The following is a 25,968-nucleotide window of genomic DNA, read 5'->3' on the forward strand; positions in this document are numbered from 1 at the left end:
ATTCTAGTGCTAGCCGATCTCCTGAGGAGAGCCGTGTAGCACCTGCAGCCGCAAGGACGGTCTTGAATTAAATGTCACTTTATCTCGGTTGTTTACTTCTCATTACACACGCTACATCACATGGTTTAGGTAAAATATCGCGTTGTTTAATTGATAGCCAATGAAGTTCAAGCTGAAAGGTCATGGGTTGCGAAACGACCATCGAGATCAGTCGACTTTTTCCGTTCATATCTTCTACTCTCAATGATTACATTGGCAGTCACTTATTTTGACGTTAATAATTAACGGTTAGATCTAGGCTGGGATTTAATTGGCAAGAGTATTTTTTTCTGTGTAGATAGGCTACGTTTCCAATATTTGCTTTGCAGTTGTCACTGTAGGATAAAATTATAATAAATTGAATGTCACTGACAGCCAGAGGGGCGGGTCTCAAGTCACTGACCGTGACCCAGGGCACACGATCTCATGCAACAACATAACTTTTTTCTCATGCAAACGCATAGGTTAAGTTTACTTTTTCTGATATATTTATTTAATAAAATGGTAACCCTGAATTTCTTACACTCTAGGCCTAGTCCGCACAAGCCATAGGCTACTCGTACATAGATATACAGGATGAATACAATATCTGCATACTAAGGCTTTATGAGAAAATCATATATGATTTAGCAGTATGTCATGAGAGAGCCCCCAAACCTTCAGATAGTGAGGATGAGACGTTGAGGAAAGAGTACCTCCAAAGCTTGTTTGCCTCAATGGAGGCAGAAGTTGAGGACAACTGTGATGAGGAGGATGATGATGTGGATGAAGGGGATGAATGTGATGTGACGTATGTGCCAGAAGATGAATGTGATGAGGAACAGGATGAGGATGGTGGTGGTGATGATGTTAGAAGCAGCATTAATTTTCAAGAGGCATCTTTGGCTGACAACCAAAAGGCCCCACAGATTAGAAAGCCTTGTGGCCTAATGTGCAGAAAAAAATGCACAAGTAAAATAACAGAGAGCCAGAGGAGAGTAATTTGGGATGCATACTGGAAGATGACCTACTCAGATAGGAAAAGCTTTATTTTCCACATGCTATCGCAAGAGCAGACTAAGCGACACACCACAGGGGGCCCAAGCAGACGCAAGCGGTCACACAAATATCACCTTCATGATGACCAGGGCCAGCGACATGAGGTCTGCAAATTTATGTTTTTATCCACCCTAGGATACCACCCAAAGAATGATCGGCTGATCACTACTATTTTTGGTAGTACTGACTCCTCAGGTCTAGCCCCACCACAAGAGCGGAGGGGAAGGCATGCCCCCAGCAATAAGATGGACTTGACTCCCATGTTCAAACACATAGAGTCATTCCATCCGTCAATAAGCCATTATAGGCGGGAGCATGCCCCAAACAGGAGGTATCTGCCCAGTGACATTAACATCCGGTCAATGTTTGAAGATTACAGGCAGAAATTCTCAAACGGCTCTTATGAAACATACAGGAAGGCTGTGAAGGAGCTAAACATCAGCTTCACAAAGCTGGGGGAGGAGGAGTGTGAACACTGCCTGCGGCATGATGTCCACCTCAAGGAAGAGCACCAGGCTGATGCCATAACTGAATGCCAACCTTGTCTACACTGGCAGGCCCATAAGGAAAGAGCAGAGAGTCCAAGGAGTCACTATCGATTGGATGCAGAAAAGGAACAGGTAGATGAGGTAATCCGTAGTGTCGACTTACCTTGAAGTTTTTTGAACCAGGACACATTTATGAGTGCGGATAGCTTCCACCATGGAGTGGAAAAAGCAATGCAGAAAAAACCTGGAGGTGTGGTCCTGGACTTTGAAGACTTCAAGGAAGTAATTGCATCATCCAATTCTGGCAGAGTGAACGTAGTGGACCTCAAGTGCACAAATATTCTTGCCTGGAGCAGCGGCCACTCAGTGACCAAACTGAAAAAGGTGCCAAATCTGTCTGGAATGGCCATCATCCAGCTGAGAAGGGGCTCCAGGAACATGTTTGTCAAACTGACTCATGATGAAGAGGAGTACATGGAATGTGACTTCCTCATGAAGAAGGTAAGAAAGCATAAGATATATAACATGAAAACCTATAAACATGGTAAAACTTGCAATTATAGACACATTTTGGTTGATAGGTGACCTTGGAGTATCCTGGGCAGATGAGACTTGGAGACAAGGGGGTAGAGAGGGAGAAGAAGATGGACATCATCTCTAAGCTCTGCTCAACGATGCCCCCACACCGCCGTCACTTTTGGGAGAATCTGGCTGAGGAGGAGTGAAAAGGAGTGAAAAAAATATTCACTTTTCATTTTCGTCCCTTAATGTCCAGTTTTGACATTAGTTGTTTGGAGCAAAAGGAAGCAGAACTGCCTGAATCAAGAAAGGTGTATGTAATTATCTGATCACTTTTGCTGCTTTTTACTTGGACAGGAACAATGGCAAGTGCACAATCATTCTTACCGGCCCCAATATGCCCACAAGATTTAAAGGGAACAGATTGATCGCCGGCATTGTCCACGGGAGGTTGCTCCGCATCTTTGTTTGTTGTTTGTTGATTTCCTATGTGCAGTAGTCCAGGATGTGGTTTCTTACATATGTCGCAGGTCAGGCGCCTTTTGCAGTCCCTGCTCATATGACCTTTCATGAGACATCCAAAACAGATTCCATTAGTTCTTAAGAAGAATATTTTTTCTTTATTTGACTTTTTCCTTAAACTTAAACACTGTGAAAGTGTGTGCTTACCCTTGCAGAAACCACAATGGACAGGTTGAGCTAATTGGTCAATTCTTGTGGCAAAGCTTCCAGTAGACTTGGGTTTGAGTGGAAGTTTTGACTTATCTTTACTCTGAGAAAAGATCTGGGGAATGTTACTCTTACATTGTTTTCTGTTTGCATATTTGAAGCAACTGACCTCCATCTGTCGCGAATTTTATGAGGAAGTTTAAACATTATGGCTTTGAGGTTGGATGCCAGATTCAATTCATCCATATACATCATACTCTCCATTGAATTGCAGCAGCCTCTAAGAAACAGTGTGTAGGCCTGCAATGCCTTTGGGTCTTCTGCCTTAATTGGTGACCAGGAAAGAGCCTTTTCTATATAGGTGTGTGCAATCTTGTATTCATTGCCATAATTTTCTTTTAACAGACGTTTAGCAGTTTGAAAACTCCTGTCTGCAGGCAAATGGTGACAACTTTTAACAAGAACTTGAGCTGGCCCCTTTGTGTACTGTTTAAGAAAAGACAGTCTTTATTCATTGCTCTCTACCTTGGATTCAATAATTTGTTCAAAAGACCTGATAAATGACTGGTATTGCAAAATGTCACCATCAAAAGCCACTATATCTCTTTTAGGCAGAGAGGCAATTTGTTGTTGTCTTACCAGAGACATTGTGATGCTGTTTTGGCTTTGCAGAATTGTTTGGAGTTGATCAGGCTCCGCACTTCCCTGTGATGCTGACTGTGTTTGCTGTACCATTGCAGTTGTGAGTGGAGGTGGAAGTGGAATTCTTGATGTCACTGATCAGTACTGTCTGACGACTTGGTCTGGTGGTGGTAGTCTGTTGCGCTGCTGCTGCTGGCTGTTGAGCTGCTACTATAGGCTGCTGAGCTACTGCTGCTGCTGCTGCTGTTGAGCTGCTACTATAGGCTGCTGAGCTGCTGCTGCTGCTGGCTGGTGAGCTGCTGCTGTATGTTGTGTCTGAGGCATGTTGACTTCGGTCAATGTGGGTATATGGACAGTAGAATGCCAGGTGGTCTTTGGTCTTATGCTAGGTGTCATGACAATGTGCTTGAAATCCAGTGTGTCATCTTTTTCTATGCGGCTATCAAAATACTCACTCATGCCATCCCCGTTAGTTGAGTTGAAATCATCATCAGCAACAAGTTCGGTTTCAGCACATTTAAGAACAGAAATCTTGGCTGACGCTGCTTCTAGTTCTGTCTGTATATCCAACAGTTCCTTCTTTTTCCTTAGTTGTTCCTTTTCACGGTTGAGTTGTTCCTCCTATTCCTCTAAAGCATGTTTTTCTTTTAATGCAGCAGCTCTCACCAGAAGGGTTGCTCTTTCAGCCTCCGCCTGGATGCATGTAGAAGAGGTGGTTTGTGTGGATAGGAGAGAGCGACTTTGTCTCTTTGATGTTTGGGATCCATGGGGCCTCACTGCTGAAGCACTGTCTTCACGCCTGATGTCATCAATAGCACCAGTAAGCGGGTCATGAGTCACCTCTTCAGTTGCTGCCAAGCCAGACCACCATTGTGAAAGTGAGGAAAGGAACTCGGTTATCACTGCCCACTTAGGTTCAAACCACGTCTTTGTATCATTTTCACAGTCTTCTTTATTCAACAAACATTGATACTGGGAGTGAGCTTGTTTGAACTCATCCAATTTTGTTTTATACATTGCCTCATTAGCTTTTACTTCATCAGCACAAGTGATGTCATTCATTAATTCTTTGATTACATTCATGCGCCTAATCAGCTGGCTAAGCTTACTTTTTCTGTTTGTGCGCATTTCTTCTAAAGTCTGTTTGTTAACTTCGTCCACTGCTTGAACAAAAACTTCTTCTTTTTCATCGGCTATCTTTACAAAATAAGTCAGCCTCTTAGGCCCTCAAAACATGAACACAATGTAATTCACTGTTTGCAGTCTTCTTCTTAATGTTCTCAGTCCATAAATAAACAAAAAACTTTCATATCAAATAATCAGATTCATTCCAGATAAGTATCCTTTTCATTTGCAGGTAAGTAAGTATTTCAGTTGTACTTGCCTTCGACAGTATTCACAATGGCCGTCCTTTGTTTGCTGCCATGTGTTCGTCCAAACAATCAATGCATAAAAATCCAAATTCCAGGTTGTAAATCCAAATCCAAATATTCCAGTCTTCCTCTTTAGTACTCCAATGGCAGCTTTTTTACTTAATGTACTGGTCTTTAACAATTTAAGTCCATCCATGTGACTGTAGTTATTTCTGACTGACCGTCCTTGCCATCCAAAAGAAGTGATTGTCCACAATGTTATGTGCCGTTTGAACTCAATGAGTTGAGTATTTATTTTACAATAACATAACTGGTAAATCAAAATAAAACAAGCAGCTCAAGCTCATGAAGGCAGGAGACGGACGTAAAGAAGCTGTTGCCTCCAATCAGCCACACCTGGCCTGGCTCTGCCCAGGTACTTATGTTATTGGGGTGGAGTATCCTCAAGGGAGGCACTCCAAACCTGCAGAGGGTGCACAAACTCAAAACAAAAAAGGGTTAAATTTGACCCCAACAATGAGTAAAGGTAAAAACACAAAGGCTAAGCCTATGCAGCTTCGCAAAATGAATCAAGGGAACGCTACTAAATATACTAAACTTCAAAACTGTTAACCATGCAGTTCTAAGGGCTGCTACAGACTACAATTATGGAATATATAAGCAGAATAATAAGAAAAGACAGAAAAGCAATAGATGCATATGCAGCTTTGCTGTTTTGCTCCTAGTAAAAGTGATGAATAATAAGTAATGGTAGAAACACACTGGGGCCTACAAAGCTTAGCTGCTTGGGCCCTATAATGTTATTTTTGACAAATATACTCATACAACCGATAAAATATATATGATTTTCACTAAAGCAGTGATTTATTATTATTAGTGGGAAGTTAATGCAATAACTTCCCACTAATTTAATAAGGTTACACTTTACTTGACAGTATCGACATAAGAGTGATATGACACTGTCATGAACGTGTCATAAACAAGTCATAAACGTTTATGACATAACGCTTCTGTTATTAAGTGACATTCGGTTTTTGTCATAAGAAGTAAGGTTTAAGATTAGGGTTAGGGTTCATGTGTCATGACAGGGCCATGTGTTCATGACAGTGTCATGTCACTCTTTACTTATGTTGATACTGTCAAGTGTTACCTTTAATAATTATTACGTCGGTGGGAAATTAGTATTTACATTGGTGGTAGGAAACAGTTACATCTTGAATTTCCCCTTGGGGATCAATAAAGTATCTATCTATCTATCTATCTATCTATCTATATCTGCCAGGAAATTATTACGTTGTTGGAATTATGGCATTTTGAAAGTGCAGATTCTTATTATGCTGGTGGTTTATTAAATTGGTGGGAAGTTATTCCGTTGATGGGTGTTACACGGGATGATGCCAACCTCAATGCAGACATTCTGGTGCTGTGGAGGAGTGGTTGGGGAAGTCAGAAGGCAGGCTGGAATAACTTTGGTTGTATACTTTCAAAATCTATCTTTTCTGGCAGTTTTCCCGGATCTCCTACCCTGTCGTTATCATGTGGCTAGCTGGGAAGAAATACAGTCTGTAGAGAGATGTTTTCTAATGTAGGTAATCCAGTTGGTTCGGTATTTTGTTCACTAAACTTCCAGGTAATGTAAGACATTGTAACCTTACTTGATAAACGTTATTGTGTTTGCAAATTCCATCCAGCCAATTAGCTTCACGTCATCATGTTGGCATTGGCAAGTTGCTAATTAAGTTCATTGTGAGCAACTCGCGTAACTTCTTGTGTTCTGTGTCGCTATTCACATGGATATGCATGTCAGTCTCCAGCTTTAAGGTATTCTGTCTCTTCAGCTGGCTTCATTCACAAGCAACTTACCAAAGCAACAATTCTCAGAAAGCCAGAGAATTCTTTAAACAATGAGTTACACCAATCAGTATATTAATCAGTATACAATGTAAACAGATCCACCTATGAGATTTCCTCCCTCAAATTCTCTTACTGATGACCTGATATTTTGAGCTGAGATGAGCCAACCTAAAAGAGATCAGCCTTGAAGGAATGCAATCAGCTCATTATTTTTATTTCAATATGTAGGCTATATCTCCTGTGATGTGTGCGGTTATTATTTAAACTGTTGTCATTACTTTAGCCTACCATGCAAGACAGGCTATTATGAGTTCTGACAATTATTGAAAGCTATTGATGGCAAATAGAATTGAGAAATATTGGGGCAAATTTTCATATTTAACACATTTATTGAGAAACAAGGTATAAGAACATGGGTTTTTACCCTGGCATTGATTTGGGAATCGAGAATCATATAATTTCACTGGTATTGGTATTGACTACCAAATGTTTGTGGCATCCCTATTGCATTCACATGCAAAATAGTCTTTTGTCTGACAAAATTACTTCAGAAATGAGTCAAGTTTACCAGAGATTGCTGCAATTCCAAGGATGATGATCCACAATCTCTGTAGGATATTATGTACAATATGTCACTGATTAACAGAAAAGTTTTGACTATTCAAGTAATACACACATAAAAAAATCCTTGACAAGCATTGTCACAAAGGCACAAAGACAAAACCTATCATTTTTAGAAACATGGAAATGGGTTTCAGCTCCATCTTCTTTTTCTCCACTGCTTCTCCATTTGTGGCCAGAAAAAAACAGGTAGATTAGTGGATTAGAGCCATTACATGGCTGTTTCCTGCACCACCACCACCTCTTCTCCATGACACTTTTCCTCATCTTGGGAGTAAGACACGGCATTAGCATCTTTCTGAGCCATTTCATAGGGCTGCTGGTTCAATGCTGGAGACTGCACAACAGATAGAAACACATACAAAGATAGGGCTGTTTGTTATACATGTTTGTATTTCAATTTCAATTTCATTTCACTTATAGAGCGCCAAAACATTACACATGTCTCATGGCGCTTTACAGAATGTTAGACAATCAGAGAAAAGAAAATAAGGCCCATGGGTAACAGGGGCAAGGAAAAACTTCCTAGAATTGGAGATACATATAGGAAGAAACCTTGAGTAGATCCACGACTCAAGGGCCTGACCCATCTGCCTAGTCAGTTACAGAACAGTAAGGTCTGTATACATGATAAATGCATAAGTTAGTCAGATGTAGAGAATAGAACATGGTGTTTAAGGCCACCTGAGGTGTATGTTACAAGAGGTGGGATGGTTCCAGTATGATAATGCATGGATCCTATTTAGTGTCAGAAAGTTCAAATAGTCCAATGTGGGAAATGGAATTGTCCAGTGGGGTTGTTAACACATTGGCCAAACACTCAATTGTCTTGAAAACACTGAAAATCAGTTTGGTGTCAAACCTCAAGCCTTGTAGCTATCAAAGAATGATGAAATATTAACATTACTTTCTGACTGGAACTCACCAATGAATACAATCATGAAACAAAATGGCAACATGGGCTGACCTCAATCTCAAAAGGCTTGAGATTTTCCAAAATCCAGACACAAATTCACAGATGCATTGCATTGCACTGCATTGTTTTCAAGTTACTCTTTTGATCCCGTGAGGGAAATTTGGTTTCTGCATTTATCCCAATCCGTGAATTAGTGAAACACACACAGCAGACAGTGTACACACAGTGAGGTGAAGCACACACTAACCCGGAGCAGTGAGCTGCCTGCTACAGCGGCGCTCGGGGAGCAGTAAGGGTGCCTTGCTCAAGGGCACTGTGGATGTGGGCATGGGAAAGCAGTGTTCAACCACTTCCCCCGCCCACATTTTTCCTACTGGGTCGGGGATCGAACCGGCAACCCTTCGGTTACAAGCCCGAAGCCGAAGCAAATATTTTATTATATATTTTCATGGGACAACACTGAGGACATGACACTTTGATACAATGTAAAGTAGTGAGTGTACAGCTTGTAACGTTGTAAATTTGCTGTCCCCTCAAAATAACTCAACACACAGCCATTATTGTCTAAACCGCTGGCAACAAAAATGAGTACACCCCTACACTTGTATAATACATTTTTCTTTACATTTACTGAGGTAAACAGGCATAAGATTATCCCCAAGTGATCCAATCCAACAGCTCGATAATTACACATCCTGGTTATATAGTTTCTGTCCACTGGTAACGCCCTCTTGGAAATAATAACATTTAATTTAAATCACAGGCCACCAAAAGAGCCAGCAAAGAGGGGAGAAGATGAAAACAGAAGAACAGAGACCATTTAACACTTTATCCCGAGTAAACATTTAGCTAGATATTGTTTTGCATATATGCTTCATAACCATCAGCATGCAAGTAACAGAAGTGTTACTTGTTTGTTAAATGTCACATGTAACAAATGGCTGCATTGTCTGTTGAGACTATTCAAATTCAATTCCTATTACTGCTGAAAAAAATTAACTAACAACTATCGCAATTGGCCTCTATGGGAAGTAATGACTTTAAGCCTAAGTGAAATTATAGCTCATATACTTCATGCAAGATGAATAATGTCATTATGGCTTAGGCCTATATACATTTTAATAAATATAATAAAAAATACAGAAATTAATTGGGTAAATGTTCATATAGGTTTGACGTTAATCTATTTTATACCTGGTGCATCATAGCGCCAAGTGCAACGCAAGTCTTGTTCCTATCTCACACCCAAATCAGTGATATTTTTTCTGGCAAACGCTCAAGTTCACAAGTTGTGAAATGAACATTGCGTATGTCAATAAAAAAATAGGTGTGCTATTTTATTCCCTAAATATGATAACACCACTGACCAACAAAAACCTGGCGCATGTAGGCTAATGCACAGCTATTTTGAAAGCACCCTGTTACGAAAGGTAAGCAAGACCTTAGCAACACGTCTCAGGCAACGACTGGTTTGCTTGGATGAATGTCCTTGCAATTTTTATTCAGTCATTCAAACTTATTGGGCTAAGTGTTTTTTCAGGTTTTTATGTTTTCAATGGTAACCCCTTGTGAAAGTAAATAACTAAATGTAAGACTCAATTTTTGTTGTTGCCTACGAGTTCAAATACTAGGCGAGTGCAGATGCATGTAGGCTATATTCTGCTTGTCACACACATATAGGAACGTGACATATTACCAAACAGTCACGTATGTCCAACCTCTTACGTGTATGTGTCACTTAATATTCATTTCTATACAAACCAAGACAGCGGATTCCTAAAGAAACGCAAGCACCCACACCATACGTTTATCTAAATTAGCTATGTACCAAAAATTACATTTTATCGTGACTCGAAGAGCTGTAAACAGTGTTGTAAGGCTGCGTGTACAAATCTGCTTGGAGCTCCAGTGGAATTTTGAATTGCTGACAAGAATTATCGGGCTGACCGTTGATTTGCTGTGAGAAAGGTTGGGAATAAGCACCCACCAGCCCAGCACTAAACTCCGAGCGTGGTAAACAAAATCGGATATTTCAGGCAGTAAAAGCCCCGGTAAATACCAAACTAGATTTTGTTCAAATCTACACACCTATGGCTAATGAAAAATGTAAGGTTAATTTAGCAAATGTTATTTTGAAGTATTAAAAAACATTGTTGTTTTAGAATTTTCGAACGAAATGGTTGGTAATTAGCACGTTTACGATACAAGTTTAAGCAAGCTTTAGTAGAATCCTGATGTTGGATACACAGTCTTGCTTGCAAGCAGATTCCTTCTGAAGAGATGCCAACATGCATTGATTTTGCGCTCCTTGCTCTTCAAGGGAATGGCATATGTCACTCTCATTGGTCTAATGGATGTTATGGCCAAAACACACCGATGACTAATTGAAACCATTAGAACAACTCTTTTAAACAGTGTGCCTGGCGCAGACCAATTTCTCATTCTCAAAATAAGGAATGAGAAGTCTGACATCCCAAACGTGTACAGTATGTGCATCGTATTTCAGATAGTGTTTGTGCATCAGTATCTAAGAAAATGAGAGTAACTGTGGCTGAGCATGTGAACACTACCTTGTCTAACAGTTTAGTGACACAGCACAGTTTCTCCTTGTAATGCTCTGGTAGGAAAAACAGCAGGGTGCTCAACACAGGGTATACTGTACCGGGGGTCAGCTCCTTCTCCTTCATAGGCCCTGAAAAGCAATAAAAGAGGTTGACTTTATCAGGCCTGCTCACCACAAATTTAGCTTAAAAACTACTGTTAAACTACTAAAAAAAACTACTGTTAAAGTGTAACTCCTGAGTAAAAGCAACCTAGGGTCCATTTACGGTAGTTAACAACTAAAGGTAGTTAAAAATTACCTTAATTGGTGGCGTTTTGAGCAAGACTGAATGGGCTTACAGTGATGCTAACCAGGCAAAGTCCATGTCGCTATTTTATACCACTAACAACCCAGCTGAAAAAAACAGCTAGAAACCAGCTTAAGCTGGTAGCTGGTTTGAGCTGGTCTTTGCTGGTTTTCTTCCAGCTCTTGCTGGTCTTTGCTGGTGGAGCTGGTGCTCGATGGTGTTTTATGCCCCCAACATTGTCTTCCAGGCAGCGCTGTCACCGCTGACTTAAAGGCACCTAATCCTTAAACTAACCCCAACCCTAACCCTAACCTTAACCCATGCCTAACCCTAGTGCCTTCAGGGCAGCGCTGCCTTGAAGACAACGTTGGGGGCATAAAACACCAAGAAGCGTAGCGCTCAGGCCACCAGGTAGACATGATGGCGTGACCATCTGAGGAAGCTGGTCATTTTGGTGACCAGCCTGCCAAGCTTGATATTGTAAGTGTAAGATGGTCATGCTGGTTTGCTAGAATGCCCAACACAAGCTGGCATGGCCAGTTAAACCAGCAATGTAGACCAGCAACACCAGCTAAAATGACCAGCTTGAGGTGGTAAGACAAGCAAAACCAGCTGAATTGCCATCGTAAGCTGGGTAAACCAGCTGAAGGTATGTTTTCACAAGAGTTTTGCTAGTCTAGCAGGTCAACCATCATAGGGTTGTCAAACAAGCTGGTTAATGAGTTGGTCAACCAGCAATCCACCTTTAGCTGGTCAGGCTGTTTTTTATTCAAACTTTTTTCAAAAGTTTGAAGTTGTTAACTACCGTAAATAGACCTTAGGTTGTTTTTCCTCTGGAGTTACACTTTAAAGAGTCAAACTGGATACTAAATAAGTCTGACTGGCGACCAACATTTGGTAAACAGTTACTGATATTGCTTCGGAAAGTATTTTCCAAATATGAACACAGAAGTAATATCACAAATCAATAGATTCAAAGACGATTGAGAGTCAGAAAGGGTTTCATACTTAAATAATTTGCTGGTGTGGCATGGTCACAAGGTTATTTTCTTTTATTTTCTATTTTAGTTACAGGAGTAGCTGAGTTCAAGTAAATACAACTGATGGCTACAACATGTTTTCCATTTTAGAAAATGCAGATCCACACCTGTGAAAAGGCTGACTATCAATCCAACCAGGACAACTGTGGCTGAATTATGAGCACTGTACCACATGTAGGATAGAGAGTAAAGTGCCTGCACACCTGTGGGCCTGTGTACAAAGAAAGATTGAATTAAAATTAATATTTTATTGATTTTTATGTATCTTTACACAAATACAGCAATATATACATATATACATACACACACACACACACACACATATATGTAAAAACATTTTGGCAGTTTATCTTAGTCTTAAAATGTAAACAATGAGGGAAAATCCAACCTTGTAAAACCCTTAAAAGAATAATAATAATAATAATAATAATAATAATAATAATAATATTAGTACCTCTGCATTTAATACTTTGTAAAACCTCCCTTTGAAAAAGAATGAACCGTTTTTATTGTTAGACAAGAAAAGTTGACCGAAGTGCTTTTTTGATTTTGAAAAACTCTTTTTTTTATTAAAAAAAAGTTTTTTGCTGCCTTAACGTGTGCTATTCACAAGTTAAACTCCCAGAATTTACTTGACCATCAAACTTCATTTTAAAATCACGGATCCATTCATTTTTTCTGTTAGTCTGACATTTTCCCCGGGTTGCCAAATTGTGTATGAAATACACCCTACGGCCTACGCAATTCAATTTCAACTCTTTTGTCATAAAACCTGGCAACGCTTCAATGTAACAACTGATATGATGCCAATGTGACCGTCGAGTGTTCAGTAGCTACATTTTTTAAAAGAAAATACACAAAAAGAAAACGAGTCTGCTTCTCTGCCTGACGTCTTTACCTTGTTCTTGCAAAGGTCAGTGCCTTTGGGAAATGTTCAGGTTTGAAGCTTTATGCATCAGTTAAATCTGGCATACCAAGTACCAAACTAGAACACGTTTTTTTAACGGTGTTATTTTGGTTACGTTGACATATCAACCAGACGGATTATGCTACAAAAAGATAAATCCTCCTTTTGAATGTCCCGTGTTCGTCCTCCTATTTGTGCTTAGCTTCAGGGTTTTCCTGATTGCAACAGTAGCATTACACGTGTCTGCTTCTTTTTTCCTATCTATAACGGTACAATTATTATGACCGCCGCTAGCGAAGCTAGCGAATCGGTCATATAGGGATTGTCAAAGTTTTTTTTTTTTTTCCCCGTCATCTTCCTGAATTTTTGGTCAACGATACCCGGGACACCGAACCACCGGGGCACATGAAATTTGGTGGGTATGTAGCCCCACTAGACTTTTACGGAAAAATTTCGTTTGGTCCCCGGGGGCCACTCCCCCCACCCCGCTGGGCCCCCCAAAACCCAAAAAATTCAGTTTTTCCTAAATAACTACCTGAACCGTGGCACCGAGGATGAAGACATTTTTATGGTATGTCGGTCTCAAGGGCCCACATCAACCTAGCCCATAATCACTCATTTGTGATTTGCACCCCCTCGGTAAAAAATGAAAATGCAATATCATTCTGCTTTAATCGCCCCTCTCTTCAGTTAAGATGTTCAGAACTGCACCAAATTTTATGTGTATGATTAACCTGACATTCTCTGGGGTATGCCAAGTTTCGTAAAATTTCATCCATGGGGGGGGTCTAAAAAAATTAAGTTATGTGTACATTTAGTAACTGTACACTCATTGGCCTGTAGATGGTGGTGCACACATATACACACGCACACACACACACAGGCACGCACATACCATCAGTATCGACAATTACAACGGGCGATACATGATTACAAATTCAGTAGGATTAAAGGAAAACCAAATATTCATCATAATAATTTGGCTGCATTTACAGTATTGGCGTCACATAGTCGTTTGTCCACCAGATGGCGCATCGTTGAAGTGAGACGTAATTTTGTTGGAAGTTAATCTAAAGTGGGTTGGAAAGACACTACGCTTCCTACAAGGACAAGACTGTAGTTTACCGCAGAGAACGGCTAATAAGGGTAGGATGATTTCTGCATGACATGTAATTCCCATTTCTTCTTGAAGCTAAAATAAATCTGAGAATGTTTATCGGACATGCTTGGTTTTTACTGCAGGTAGGCTACGTTAATCTTAAATTATATCAATAGCCTAGAGTAGGTAAAATAATGTTACCGTTAGCATTGGTTGAGTGATGGAGGCCAATTTGATTATTGATGTATTTGTAGAAAACCATAAATGCGGTTATAGGCTACCAAGAAAATTGATAACAGCACTAATTGCATCTTTCGACTGTCATCTCATTTGCTTATGAACATAACCTAGGCTACTAACAGGAGCTAAGTGAGTTAGCCACAACACGTTCGCTACGTGATGGTTTTCTAATGGAAAATATATAGGCTACCTGAAAGATAACCTGTCTATGATGCATCCTAAACACCAGGCTGGGACATTTAGCTCAAAGTCTCAAAAAGCATCTGAGTCAAGGTTCATTCCCAAACACCCATATAGGCTACTTCAATCCTCCATTTTCAAAGATGATTCAAGTAAGGAAGAGCATGGCTCAAAGTAAAGTAACTAGGACTGAAACTACATAAATTCGTCAAAGTGAATAATTTGTGTCAACTCGCCGCAATGTAGATTTATTAACGCACCCGTGATCTACATCTCCATTTAAACCAAATGTTTTAGAGCGCACGTTGAGAGATGTATCCAGGGCAGGGCTGTACCTACACATATTTGTTGCACGTGCTACAAAAATCATTCTTTGCGATGGATGATTTAGTACCAACGTTACACCGGTCCAATACAGTTTTGCCTATGGCTATACCGTGAGACTGAGACGTTTTTTGTTTGTTCGAAGTGCGTGTTCAGGGTGTGAGAGGGGAGTCAATGTGCTTTGATTCCAGCTTGGTAGTAGTAGTCTATGCGATTAAAAAACATGTGTGTGTGTGAAGTATCCAAACAATGATAACGCTTTCATTATGGCAGCTTTAGCCACAGACCTTGAGCTACTGTACAGTGGGTTGGGTTCCATTTAGAAGTGTCGCTTTCCGTGATTCACACAGCTGCGTGAAATGTACTACTGATATGCAAAACTATTAACTTTTCGCCAAGAGGTGGCAGCTTAAGTCCGCTTGATACTCTAAGCCAGGGGTGTCAAACTCATTTTGGTTCAGGGGCCACATACAGCCCATCTGATCTCAAGTGGGCCGGACCAGTGAAATAATTGCAAAACATCCTTTGACAACTCCAAATCTCCAGCTTAGTTTTTTTCAGTAGGCTATGCTTTACCCTTCAGCCTACATTTGTAGCCTACATAATCACAAGGGATATATTAGATTATTACACATTTATTCAGAGAGGCCAATGAAATTGAAATAAAATGCATTTCACTCTCATAAACAACTGTTTTATTTTTATAGTTGAGTGGGCCTACATTTTTACATCTGACCACCTGAACCAACTCACCACACTAAACTCAAGTGGGAGCTATGAAGAAAGTTAACATCCTGCCTTAAAAATGTAAATGTGCAAATGTATGAAAAATAAAATGAATTTAACAAACATAAGTTAGCAGTGCATGAGCAATACGATCAACTGATACGATTAGGTTACATCAGATCGATCAAATAATTTTGTAGGCTAGGTGGCGGTGCTGTGTAATAGGCTATCCGCCATAAAGGCCAGATCCTGCACCCATTCCGGGCATTTAAATTGCTACTGGTCTGCCTTTTTTCTCCAAGAACTGTCCAATTTCCTCTCGTAGTTCAAAGAAACGCTTGAGTACGGCACCTCGGCTTAACCACCGTACTACAGCGTGGTATGGTAAGCCAGACAGAATGCCATTATCACTAAGAAAACAGTCAAACTGACGGTGAGTCAGACCTCGCGACCTGATTAAATTTACAGTTTGCACAACCACACTTTAACATGATCCAAGTTTGGTGTTTTACAACACAACACTTCCTGGTGCAAAATACAATAAAATGCCCAAACATCTTGTCCTCCGTTTGCAGGCTGCACTTTGTCTCTGAATTTTGTCGCAACGCCTGCTTTTCTCCCGACAATGTAGCCAAACTGACAGCACAGGACCAGTCAACTCTGAACTTTTTTTTTGTTTTTTGGCTGCGCCTAGCGGCTGAATTGAGCATTTCGGTTATTTCTTTGAAAATTCATAACTCCTCACAGGAATGGGCTAGAGATTTTTTTTTTTTTTTGACATAGTCAGAAATGTATTCTCTACAAGTCTGGGCCGGATTAAACCATCTAGCGGGCCGCATGTTTGACACCCCTGCTCTAAGCCATTGGTTCCCAAAGGAGATTTTATTTGGGTCGCCAGCATAGCCTAGTGACAATTTATGTTGTGTAATAGGCCTAGCATAGGGCCTACCTTATATAGCTTATAGTTTGTTAACAGTCACGGTTTTGTCATAACTCCCTCTATGCATTTTTGCATTTCGAATAGCTCTGAAACCGGTGGCGAACACGTCGCGGGGGGGGGGGTGGGGGTGCCAGTGCGTGGATATCTCAATCGCAAAATTAAACAATATTTCTATCGGGCGCCTACCATGGACTAGGCTCAGCCTGATCTGCCGGCCATTCCTTTTCGATTTCTTAAAAGATTGAGCTTTTGCAAGTTGCAAAATGCAAGGGAACATGAATCAGCATATTATTTGCACAAACAATAACGGACAGTAGCTCTTCAACTTGGCCCGTTAAAATGTGTATGAACAGTCTAGCAACGCATTTCATGAAGGCCCTTTTGGACATGTCAGTTATTTGCACCACTGGGTAAAACGGCATTTTGTTTTAGACTACTGGTATTTAATTTGTGCATTGACAATAAAGCTGAATATCATATGAACTAGATGACTAAACTTATGCATATGTAGAAGAAGAAACATTCACAAAAATCCATGACATGACCTCTCTTCTTGATAGCTGTTGAAAACTGCATGGAACTGACAGGGATTGTTTTGTTTAATAATAATAAATAAATAAATACATTATGCTGCTACCTTCTGCTTTTCCCAAATACAATGTAGCCTACAGGTGTACCTTTCATCAGTCCAGTTGCAATGGATGGACTGTGATGAACTGCCCTACTTGTGATTAAAATATCTAAACAAAGGTTTTATAACAATGCTAAAAAAATTTTGTCAAGTGCTACAAATCTATTCACCTTTGCAGCGCCAGTAGGCTACTTTGTGTGCGGCCTGCAAACACACATTCCAAACAAGCATACACAAAAGTTTCAAGAGTGGGGGATGGAGTAGAAGATGGAGACAAATTCATTAATATGATTTATTTTCGCGGAATGGATGTACAGGACTGAGCGGCGGTCATATTTTGTACTGCTATGCGGTACATCTAGTTTTAATTTAAACATTGCAGCCTAACGATTTTAATTTAAACATTGCAGCCTATGAGTTACTATCAAATTATGAAAAGCATTTTCATTTAACAGAAATATAGGCTATTTAAAAAAATAAAAAACTTTAAAGAGAAGTGGGAACATCAGTTGAGCTGCCGTGAGCCGCACGAGAGGAGGTAAAGAGCCGCGAGCCGCAGGTTCGCCACCCCTGTCCTATGACATCCCATATATTAGAATACAAAACAAATTATTTAAGACACAAATCCTGAGATTTGAGAAAAAGTTTGACGTGTTGGATCACTACAACATTCTCTAGACACACACCAAATATAAAAAATTGACATGCTACATTGCATCCATATTTTTTAGATGCCTCTCAAATTTCATGCCATCCTGTCCATTTGTAATTGCTGAAATTCACATATTTTTTTCTATTTCAAGACATGCCTCTGCTAATATCTTGGCAAAATGATGTAAAGGCCCATGTAAAGGCCAATATCTTGTGATGTAAACAAAATTTCACATGTTGAATCAATGGTAGCTGGCTCTATTCCTCAAAAGTACAGACATTTACAGTAGAAGTTTAAAAAAAATATATATATATCATAATGGCCTTGAAATGGCTCATATGTAACTTTACACCTTCTTCCTCATTTCAGGAATTGGGACCTATCTGGCATCTCCATACACTGTTCACTTGCTACTGGCTACTGGAACTGACACGCTAGCTAGCTTGTCTGTGTCTTTTGAAAGCGCCAAGCGCCAATGGTGAGTATATTTTTGTATTGGTGGCTGAATTATGGCAGGTAGTGCGCCACTTTGCTGTGTGGAAAACGGCTGCTTATCAACTATGAAAATAGGCTACTTCAGTCTGCCAGGTTAAATTGGCTTGTCATATAAACTCTGCTTTGCATCGGTGTTCTGTTCGCCCAATGTTGACATGGTCAAGATTTATTTTCCGATAGGCTATGCGGCTACTTGCCAAAACAAGGAAATTAAACTTCACAAGTCTTACAGTTAATTGGTTACCCTTTCATGCATCTGCTGAGAAAACAACTACCGTATTTTCCAGACTATAAGTCACACTTTTTTCATAGTTTGGCTGGTCCTGCGACTTATAGTCTGGTGTGACTTATTTATGAAAAATATATAATTGAACACGTTTTTAAATGTTAATTCATATTAACTGACAAGAACCCTACATAAAACATTACCGTCTACAGCCGCGAGAGAGCGCTCTCAAATGCACAAGTTCTGTGCACTTTCAGTCAGAGATTAGAGCTTGCACTATGCCTGAAACACACATGCATACCTAAATCCTCAAATTATGGCCGGGATTCTATTTATAGCTGGCCCTCAGATTCGGACAAATAAAGGCCAGTAATAATTTTGTTTCCATTTAACTCATAAAAGAGCTCTTCTTAATATTTTATATTGTTGGTTGGTTTAATATTGTTGGCAATGAAAAGTCATTGTCCTACACCATGAGACTCAAACACGTCGCTCTCAAGCTACCAGTCGCTTGCCGCCCCCTTCTAAACTTGCCAGAGGCTGAAGCAGTAACCTACATTTAAACACAATTGTTGCTGCCAGGCATCAGCCTACGAATTTGATAAAAAAGTCAATCATGCATAATTAAAAAAAATAACTACATTTAGGCTATCGTAGACCTCTTTGGCTATACTGAATAAGGTTTCCATTACAGCACAGCACACGTTCCATGAATGAATGAAAGCGGATGCCTTATCTCGCAATAAGCAGATGGAAATCCTGACACTCTTTCAACTACATGAAACTTAATAGTGAACCATCAAATACCCCACAGATTTCAGTGGTTATCAGTCCCGATATTTAGCAATATAATCAAACAGTCCAAACGTAAATTAAATCCCAAATTGAACATCTTTTGCTTTTGATAGCCTACCGGTATGCTGCTCCAAACGAAAAGTAGGCCTATGTCTCAAAATAAAACGCACCACGTAAGAAATAAAGTCTTAACCTGCCCCGAATAAAGGTGCTGTGCTTTGCGCAGCCTAAAAAAGACCCCAGCCTCTGTCTCCTAAACATTCCTCACCCGTTATCTAGACATGCATGAAAAGATTTGAAAACAAAACTCACTGCCATGTAATATTTGATTGCTGTTTTGCTACTAATGATCTTTCATGTAATGAAATGTTTTTTCTCTCGCTCTCTCGGCGGTGGCCAGCCGAGCATTTGCACCTGCTTGTTGCAGCTTCGGTCTGCACGTCCTTTTAAAACCGCATCTTTTTTCTCTCGTGAGCATTTAATCTGGTGCCGGCTTGTCTCTCCACATCGCCAATAATGCTTGATTGCATTGCATTCTCCACATTTGTAGCTAAATTTTCATGTGGCAGCCTACTCAGCAGCTCCGTGTCTTAGTGTTTGTTTCTACGTCTTTTGTTTACTTTTTACTTTGCAACTTTTTGGATTACACACTTTGAGGAGTGTTTTTATTCTATCCTATGGATACGGACATATTACAACGCTCCAGCGACAGCTTGTGTACACAAGGAACCAGCTGATCGCACTACGACGGAATGCTGGCTGTGTTCGCGACAACATTCCAGAGGAACTGTGGTGCTTTCGGGGTTGCAGAGCGGGAGTAAAAGTGAAGACGAGGCGTCGGGAGAAGAAGTGGAGATACAAGCCCTCAGTTCCATCGATTGTGATGGGAAACGTGAACTCACTGGCTAATAAGACTGACGAGACTTCCGGTTATGGCGCTGTGCTAGATGGACGCATGACAGAGCTCCTCCATGTAAAGTTTGGAAAATAGCAGCCAGGTAGTCTTTTGAAACTATATGTAGCCTCAGTTAACAGTAAACTCCGGTGTCTACAACGAAATACAAGCTAAAATGCCAGGAAAGCAAGTCAAACCTCCTAAGACGACGAAAGACGCCCCATCAAGCCCCGCACAGCTAGCAAATCCAGATGCTAGTAACTTGAACATAGCTAGCCAAAATGAGATTCTCGACGCCATTCAGACAATGAAGGAAGATTTTGTATCGAGATTAATCTGCTTGGCGCTATTCAAGGGTTACAAGGCGAATTGAAGGCAGTGTCAGCACGGGTGACAGAAGCTGAAGAGAGAATTGGCACTAATCAAGATGACATTAACTCCCTCAGAGCACAGTCCACTAGTATGAAAACTGCCCTGCTCGTGGTTCCAATCTCAGATTGGTTGGTCTTCCTGAGCAGAAAGAGGGGGCTAATATGGGTGCCTTTCTTGAACAATGGATTCCTGAGGTTCTGAGTGAACACATTCGACCTGGGCCCATATCCATTGAGAGGGCGCATCAAATAGGCAGAACGAACGAGACCGACCGATCCTCTGTGCGTCCCAGGGTGGTGGTAATGAAATTTCTGAACTTCGCTGACAAAGAGCAGGTTATGAAAGCTGCCAGGAGTGCAGGCAACATATTCTGCGACAACCAGAGGATTATGTTCTTCCCTGATCTCTCATCTGAAAATGTTTGACTCAGTGAAGAAACAACTGGCCGCCCTTTCTTGCCCAAATGTGCGCTATGGAATAGTTCACCCAGCTAAACTACAAATCACCGTCAAGGGAAGGCGACACACATTCGACTCGGCGTCGAGTGCGGAGGAGTTGGAGTTGTGCGAGGGCTGAAGGCTGACGACGTTAACGTTACTCTGGAGGCCGGGACAACGGAGACGACAGACTGATCTGAACTTTGACTGAATGGGCTGCTTCCTTTTTTTTTTTTTTTTTTTTCGCGGACTGCAATCAAGTCAGGTAACAAATGATTCGTGGACTGTTTGAATATCGCAAAATCAATAATTGAGACTATTTGACTGCATATAATTTTAAGTATTCTTTTCTGATACTTTTGGGGCTCTGTGTAGTTCAGTTGGTATGCTGTTCCTCACCGTGATATGGGCATGGGTGGACCAGCGAAGCTCCATAATGTTCCCTGTGAAGTTTGAACTGTGGGTGGGTTTGTGTATCTCGTTTGGGGAAATACACATAGTGTTGTACATGTTTATAGGCACGTATTTTGCTTTTTTGTTTATTACATTTTACTTTGGCTCAACAACTAATTTAACATTAATGCCTCCAGACTATTCAATATTGCAGCATGTTACATGATCTTCAGTTTACATCCTGGAATGTTAGGGGTCTAAATAAGTTTGTCAAGTTAAAACAAGTCATGAGCAGAATCAAGCAACTTAAGGCTAGGATAGTTGTTCTCCAAGAGACCCACTTGACTCCAGAGGACATAGTTAGAGTAAGGAAGAGATGGCCAGGCCGTGTTTTTTCAGCCTCATTCAGTTCACACTCACGTGGGGTACTAACTCTGATACATAATTCAGTGCCTTTTCATCTTATAGATGTCACTGAAGATAAGCTTGGCAGGTATCTTATTATTCAGTGTGAAATTTTCTCTGTAAAACTCAATCTAGTTAACCTGTATGGGCCAAATGATGACAATCCATCGTTTTTCAGACACCTGTTCTTAACTTTAGCTGAATTACCGGGTAGTTACATTATAGGCGGGGATTTCAATTGTACCCTAAAACCCGAATTGGATAGATCCACAGGGACGGATGCCTCTCACAACCAGACCAGAAGGGAGTTGCTGCAAATTATTACTGATTTCAATTTGATTGATTTGTGGAGACGGAACAATCCTGGTCAGTTAACATTTTCTTGTTACTCAAGCACTTGTCAGACGTTCTCTAGAATTGATTACTTCTTAGTCTCAGCCACTTTATTGTCCACAATTTCACATGGCTGGTATGATAGTATAGTGATCTCAGATCATGCCTCAGTTTCAGTCGTACTGAGTTTTCCCAAATCTTTTGTCAGTTCCCCTAGATGGTGTCTTCAGTCCTTTTGGCTGAAAGACCCAGAATTTATTCAATATATTGGACTACAAATTGATTACTACTTTGTGAATAATACCAACGAGACATCTGCTGCTATACGATGGGATGCCTTTAAAGCTTTTTTGAGAGGTCAGATGATTAGCTTTATTAGCTTTAAACATAAATCTTGGAGACTGGAGGTGGAACAATTAGAAAAAAAAATAAAGATTATTGAAACAGACTACTTTAAATCCCCCTCCCAAGAATTATTTAAAGAGCTTAATGAGCAAAGAGCTAAATATAATGTTTTATCAACAAACAAAGCAACCAAAAGTTTGATGAGGCTGAGGCAATCTTACTACGAACAAGGTAAAAAAGCCGGTAGGCTCTTAGCCTGGCGTCTTAAGCAAGCAGAAGCCGACAGAGCAATAAATGCAATTGAAAATTAGGAAGGTCAGCAGACCAGTGACCCGCAGGACATCAATAAGAACTTTTTACATTTTTACCAAAAATTGTACTCCACAGATTATTCAACTACAGCTATACAAAAACAGAAAGCGTTTTTGGACTCTCTACACTTTGCCACCCTGGGGGGAGACACAGTGGAGGCTTTAGAATCTGACCTGGATGCTGAGGAATTGTGTGAAGCTATAGCCAGCATGAATGGGGGGAAAGCCCCTGGACCGGATGGGATCCCCATCGAAATTTATAAAGTCTTTAAAGATAAATGAATACCTCCTCTACTTGAGATGTATCATGAATCATTGGACAGTGGTTCCCTCCCCCCTTCTCTTAATATGGCAATGATATCACTTTTGTTAAAACCAGGGAAACCACCTACTCGATGTGGGTCCTACAGACCGATTTCTCTCCTTAAGATTCTGTGTAAGGCGTTAGCGAGACGATTAGAAATACTTCTACCTAGGATGGTGCACTCTGACCAGAACGGCTTTGTCCAGGGAAGACAGGGCTTTCACAATGTTCGAAGAGTGCTTAATGTCATCTTTGAGAAATCTGGTTGTAAGGATAATGCCATTCTGTCATTAGATGCCGAAAAGGCTTTTGACAGAGTGGAGTGGCAATATTTATTTGATGTTCTGCAAAGATTTGGTTTAAAGACGAAATTTCTGGGCTGGGTTAGACTTCTCTATGCTGATCCACAGGCTGTAGTTGTAACTAATGGAATGACTTCTCAGCCTTTTCAGTTGCAGCGAGGAACGAGACAAGGTTGTCCCATGTCTCCATTATTGTTTGTCCTGGCTATTGAGCCATTGGCTATGGCAATTCGAAAGAGTACCAATTTAGAGGGAATAAGGATTGGTGACTTTGATCATCGTATAGCTCTATATGCTGATGATATTTTGTTCTGTTCTAATCTGAAACATACTCTGCCCAACTTCCCATATCTATGATTGGTCGTGTGAATGTTCTTAAGATGTCTATATTACCTAAGTTTTTGTATCTTTTCCAGTCCATTCCCCTTTCTCCACCTTCTTTTTTTCCTTTTGTCAAAAAGCTTTTCCCAAACTTTATATGGAACAACAGGCGTCCTAGGCTCAGGCTGTCTCTGTTATATCTACCATACGATAGAGGTGGATTACAGTTACCAAACCTGGAGTGGTATTACTGGGCAGCTCAAAGCAGAGCAGCAATGTTTTACTTTGAAAAGGTTCATCCGCCATCCTGGGTTCCAATAGAATCTCACCGAACTGGTATGTCCCCTAATTTATACATATACTCTGCAAATAAAAAAGAGCTAATTAAACAGACAAAAAATCCCTTTTTTTACTCTAATAACCTGGTTCACAGTTAGTTCATATTTGAAAGAGGATTTCAGGTTGTCTCAGTTTTCCCCTATATTTGGTAACAAGGACTTACAACCTGGTAGAGCAGACCCAGGATTTAAAATATGGGCATTACAGGGTATAGCTAAAATTTCTGACCTGTATAATGATAGCTATGTTCTAATGCCATTTGCAGAACTTAAATCCAAACACGCAATTCCTGCAAAATACTTTAAGTATTTGCAAATAAGAAGCTTTATACTGAGCAGGCAATGTAATAGTTTGACAATGCCTCCTCTCTCTACTTTAGAAAGATTTACACAGAACTTTTTGTACGCCAGGGGTCAGATTTCTTTATTGTATAACCTCTTTGTAAGTAACTCCACAGAATCCTCACAGAACATCTTACAAGCTTGGAGGGCCGACTTACAGGAGAACATAACTGAAGTAGAGTGGTCAGAAGCATGTAGTTTAGCTCAAATACAAACCATAAACACAAACTCTAAACTGCTACAATACAAACTTTACATCACTCCAGCCAAGTTGCACCGCTTCAATTCTAACATTTCCGACACCTGCTTTAAATGTAAGCACCAAAAAGGCTCCTTGTTTTACTGCATGTGGGAATGCCCGCAAATATTAGCCTTTTGGAAGAAGGTGTTAAGAGACTATCAGCGAAATAATTTGTGAGGAAGTACCCCTTAACCCAAAAATATGTTTATTGCAAATATATCCAGAAGAATTGGCCTCCTCTAGCAGTGTAAGATCTTTATTGAATATCTGTCTTTTGGAGGCTAAACGCTGTATAGCCTGTGTGTGGAAGACGGAGACAGCTTGTGCCATAGCACAATGGCTGAAGGGAATGTGTTTTTACTTTGCTCTGGAGAAGATAAGTTACACTATAAAAAACAAACTAGACAAATTTTGGAAGGTCTGGAATATCTTTTGCTATTTTCTTGAAAACAATAATATTGAAATGGATGGCTGGAAAGATTAAGAAATGTATATTGAGCCCCCCCCCCTTTTTTTTTTTATTATTATTTTATATATTTAATTGTTTATTTATTTATTTATTTATTTATTTTTTAATTTCATGTGCTTCTTAGTGATGTGCTGTAGTGCTAGGGCAATGTGATATAACGCAGTATTAGTGTACTGTGATCTGTTTTGTTTGTGCCTTGGGTTGTATGTTTGTATAAATAAATGTTTGAAAAAATAAATAAATAAGACTGACGAACTGGATGCCCTGGTAAAAAAACAGAAGTTGTACAGGGAATGTAGTTTGTTATGCTTTATGGAGACGTGGCTAACAAGCCATATCCCCACTTCTAACGTTGAGCTGCCTGGCTTCAGTGTAGCTTGTTTGGACAGAGACTGTAAACTTTCTGGCAAAAAGAAGGGAGGCGGACTGGTGCTGTACATTAACAATAGATGGTGCAATCCCAGACATGTTACAGTGAAGGAGACTGTATGCTGTAAGGATGTGGAGTTATTAGCGGTTAGTCTCCGTCCGTACTACATGCCGAGAGAGTTCTCGCACGCAACTGCTGTCTGTGTTTACGTTCCACCTCGAGCTCTCCCGGATACAGCGTGTGACGTCATCCACTCCACAATCGCAAGGCTTCAAACCCAACACACTGACGCCTTTTTTGTGATCTCTGGCGACTTCAATCACATAACACTGGATTCCACACTCACACATTTTTACCAGTATGTTGACTGCCCTACAAGGAAAAACAGGACAATAGACCTCATGTATGCAAACGTGAGGGATGCATACAGTGCAAACCCCCTCCCCCCACTGGGAAAGTCAGACCACAACCTCATTCATCTCCAGCCAATGTACAAGCCCAAAGTACAGAGGCTACCAGTTGCCACA

The 25,968-nt window shown here is 40.4% G+C and overlaps 1 protein-coding gene across 1 annotated transcript in view; it reads right to left on the reverse strand.

The window, feature by feature from the left end:
* Positions 1-7,053: 7,053 nt before the first annotated feature.
* slc5a6a (solute carrier family 5 member 6a) overlaps positions 7,054-25,968 on the reverse strand; it is a 125,175-nt gene continuing 106,260 nt past the window's right edge. The window contains exons 15-17 of the mRNA XM_076271807.1: positions 12,156-12,259; positions 10,730-10,851; positions 7,054-7,580 (exon numbers count right to left, since the gene is read on the reverse strand). Of these exons, the coding sequence (XP_076127922.1) occupies positions 7,455-7,580; positions 10,730-10,851; positions 12,156-12,259 (352 nt within the window). The 3' untranslated portion in view covers positions 7,054-7,454. The remainder of the gene's footprint in view (positions 7,581-10,729; positions 10,852-12,155; positions 12,260-25,968) is intronic.

This window comes from Alosa pseudoharengus, unplaced genomic scaffold (assembly GCF_046254945.1).
Source record: "Alosa pseudoharengus isolate Yale_2024_CS ecotype anadromous, Long Island Sound unplaced genomic scaffold, YU_APseudo_1.1 YU_APseudo_1.1_scf_7, whole genome shotgun sequence".
Taxonomy (NCBI): domain Eukaryota; kingdom Metazoa; phylum Chordata; class Actinopteri; order Clupeiformes; family Clupeidae; genus Alosa; species Alosa pseudoharengus.